At 42.3% G+C, this 3,381-nt stretch overlaps 1 protein-coding gene across 1 annotated transcript; it reads left to right on the top strand.

Moving 5' to 3' along the window:
• The first annotated feature begins 707 nt into the window (after window positions 1-707).
• LOC112783305 (uncharacterized) lies at window positions 708-2,471 on the top strand. Its single transcript, XM_025826205.1, has 3 exons — window positions 708-964; window positions 1,169-1,688; window positions 1,965-2,471. The coding sequence occupies exons 1-3, from the start codon at window positions 708-710 to the stop codon at window positions 2,469-2,471; spliced, it is 1,284 nt and encodes a 427-aa protein (XP_025681990.1).
• The last annotated feature ends 910 nt before the right edge of the window (window positions 2,472-3,381 follow it).

The following is a 3,381-nucleotide window of genomic DNA, read 5'->3' as shown; positions in this document are numbered from 1 at the left end:
AGACCTATAAGTTGTTGCAACTTTGCATATAAGATTGTAACTAAGGTCTTGGTGAGAAGGCTAAGGAAAGTGTTAGATCAAATCATATCTCTGGTTCAGAGTGCATTTGTCAAAGGAAGACTCATACAAGACAATATAATTATTGTGCAGAAAGCATTCCATATGTTAAATAGAAAAGGAAACTCGGGAAGCAAGGACCTAGCGATGAAATTGGACATGAATAAGCCTATGATAGATTGGAATGGAATTTTTTGCAAAGGGTCATGGAAGAATTTGGATTTAGTAATGAATGGGTGAGGCTGGTTATGAGCTGTGTTAAAAGTGCCACTTACAGATTTAAAATAAATGGGAAGCTATCTAATAGGATCATCCCTCAAAGAGGACTTAGACAGGGAGACCTATTATCACCCTACCTCTTTTTCTTGGCAGCTGAAAGCTTCACTATTCTGATGGAAAAGGCAATGAGGGATAAGCTGATTTCTGGAATAAGATTAGCCCCAACAGCACCGGTCATTACTCACTTGTTATTCGCTGATGATTGCATAATTTTTGCAGGTGCGGAAGAAGAGGAGATGTTTCAACTCATCCAGATATTAAACAAATACACGGAGGCATCAGGACAAAGAATCAATACTGAAAAATCCGGGCTCATTTTTGGAAGCCAACTATCTATATAGAAGAGGGTGAACATAGAAGAGATAACTGAAATGGTGTCATGGGAGGATCCAGGAAGATACTTAGGGCTGCCTACGAGATGGGGAAGATCCAAAAACAGGGCGCTGGAATGGATAAAGGAGAAAATACTTGACAAGATGCAAGGATGGAAAGAGAAGCTTCTAAATCAAGCCGAAAAGGAGATTTTGATAAAAGCAGTAATTCAAGCGATCCCGGCTTTTGCTATGAATGTCATCAAATTTCCAAAATCATTTTGCAAAGGAATCGAGGCTGCAATAGCAAGGTTCTGGTAGGCAAACAACGGGAAGGAAAAAAGTATCCATTGGAAAAGCTGGAAAAAGTTGACTAAGTGTAAAACAAATGGAGGTCTGGGGTTCAAGGATTTGGAGTGCCAAAATATTGCGCACCTAGGGAAACAAGCCTGGAGACTACTAAAAGAGGAGGATGCTATTTGGGCAAAGACTCTAAAGGCAATTTATTATCCTAACTGCAGCCTTTGGGAAGCGAGAGAAGGAAGGAACACGTCATGGATATGGAAAAGCTTGTTGGAGGGAAGGGATTTCCTTAGAAGGAAGGGCAGATGGAGCATAGGGAGTGGAACTGAGATAGATATCTGGGAGGATAATTGGGTGGCAAGAATAGGGAAAATAAGGAGGTGTGGAGAAGAACAAACCATAAAGGTGAGCGATCTAATAAAGCAGGGGGAGGGCTGGGATGAGAACAGAATTAAAGAATTATTCCCGGGAAACATAGCAGAATTAATCACCAGAACACCTATCAGCCTGATTAACAAAAAGGATAATCTGATCTGGCCATACAGAGCCGAAGGACAGTACTCAGTGAAATCATGCTACCGTGCTGCGAAAGAGGAGAAAGATACAAAAGAAGAGATAAAATTCAATGAAGTTTCATCAAGTCAGAATCTTAAGGAGATTTGGGGGATTATATGGAGACTACCAGTGCCACAAAAGATCAGAATGTTCTTATGGAAAGCAGTGGAAGGAATTTTGCCAGTAAACAGTAATTTGTGTAAGTGTAAATGTGCAGTTAAGCCTTCATGTAGCATATGCTAGGATAAGAATGAAACTGTTGAACATACTTTACTTTTATGTTCGTGGACAAGAGCAGTTTGGTTCGGATCGAGTATCCAAATAATACCTATAGCCTATAATGTGGCATCGTTTGGAAAATGGATATTGGATACAGTTCAGAAAATAAGAAGGGAGACAGGGAAGGATCAGGAAAGAATATTATGTAAGCTGGGGTGCGTATGTTGGTATATTTGGAAGACAAGGAACCAATACATATTCCAACAAGCAAAAATCAATCCAGAACAGGCAATAATCAATGCAGAATATCTAGCAGTAGAATACCACAATACAACAAGGGAGAGCAGCACAGATCATAATTCAAGCAATGGCATAATTGGTGATAGAAAGAGAATTACCTGGAGAACCCCACCACAAGATAGGTTGAAGGTCAATACTGACGCAGCGTTCCATAGGGATACAGGTAAGGCAGCCTCAGCCGTCGTTGTTAGGAATTGGCAGGGCAAGATCATTACTGGGACAACAACAAAATTTATCACAACTTCAGCACTAGCAGCAGAGGCTCAGGCATACAGAGAAGCTCTCATTCTCATAAAGAACTTACAAATAGAAAATTGTATAATTGAAACAGATTGTTTACCTCTGGTCCAAGCCGTTAAGGCAAGAACGCCAATAGCGGAGGTGGACGCAATTCTCAGAGACATTCTGCAACTGCTAGAAGAGGCGCCAGCTGTAAGAGCTACCTAGACTCCAAGGGAAGGCAACAAAGTAGCTTATCAATTGGCAGCAATGGCAGTGGGAAATGTTCTCACGAGCCAGTGGACACTCAATACTCCTAGTCCAGTTAAGAATACAATCAGAACAGAAGCTAGATCCGCAATTATTCAGCATAATCAATGGGCGCAAAATCAAATTACAGGGGTTCCATTCTCTACCAATCATCAAGGAATGCAAACAGAACAGGACTCACCTCATAGGGGAGACATGGAAACGCAGGACATGCAAGAAGCGGAAGGGGGAGAACAACATCTGACCACTGCGTCGCAGCGGCGATTTATGGAGAGGAGCAACCGCATCGGCGAAGCCTTGAAAGCAGATCGACGAGGGAGCGCTGAGGGTCCTGGTCCTTTGCGGGAAGCCTCGAGACAGAGGATCATTGCGGGCGAGACAACCCCACAAGAAGCTCCAACGCGGTTCCTTCATCAGCGACGCCAGTACCGGGCTAGTGAGGAGAACGAGGCAACTGGAGATTCTAGAACGGGGAAGGATGCTCCAGGCGTCAGATCCATGCAAAGGGTCGGCCTGGTAGGGAAGGTCCCGGCGGCAAAAACAACCTCGACCAGAGAGCTGAGCGACGAAGATGACAATAAGGTTAGGGTCGAACACTAGGGGGTCGGGATCTGGGGCGAATCGGGTTCTGATTGGGGGGCCGGGTTAGTTATCTTGCCTTGGCTCCGGTCCAGAAAAAAAAAGGATCCAAATGATGAACCAAAATAAATTACTTAGTTGTGTATATTAATCCAAAAATAATAATGTCTATTTATTATATTTTTTAAACTTTTTTGAGTGTCTTATTCTATTTTTTAATTGTCATATCTTATGATATATATCAAATTAGGCGGAAACACTTTTCTGTTTGGTATTTTTATCTCTATTA

The sequence above is a fragment of the Arachis hypogaea genome, chromosome 13, assembly GCF_003086295.3.
Source record: "Arachis hypogaea cultivar Tifrunner chromosome 13, arahy.Tifrunner.gnm2.J5K5, whole genome shotgun sequence".
Taxonomy (NCBI): Eukaryota; Viridiplantae; Streptophyta; class Magnoliopsida; order Fabales; family Fabaceae; genus Arachis; species Arachis hypogaea.
The sequence above is the reverse complement of the archived record's forward strand: the minus strand, read 5'-3'. Positions and strand labels throughout refer to the sequence as shown.

Coding starts and splice junctions, on each gene's coding strand:
- LOC112783305 (XM_025826205.1), top strand. CDS start 708: ATGGTGTCATGGGAGGATCCAGGAAGATACTTAGGGCTGCCTACGAGA. Junction 965..1,168: donor GCTGCAATAGCAAGGTTCTG/GTAGGCAAACAA, acceptor TCCTAACTGCAG/CCTTTGGGAAGCGAGAGAAG. Junction 1,689..1,964: donor CAGTGGAAGGAATTTTGCCA/GTAAACAGTAAT, acceptor TATATTTGGAAG/ACAAGGAACCAATACATATT.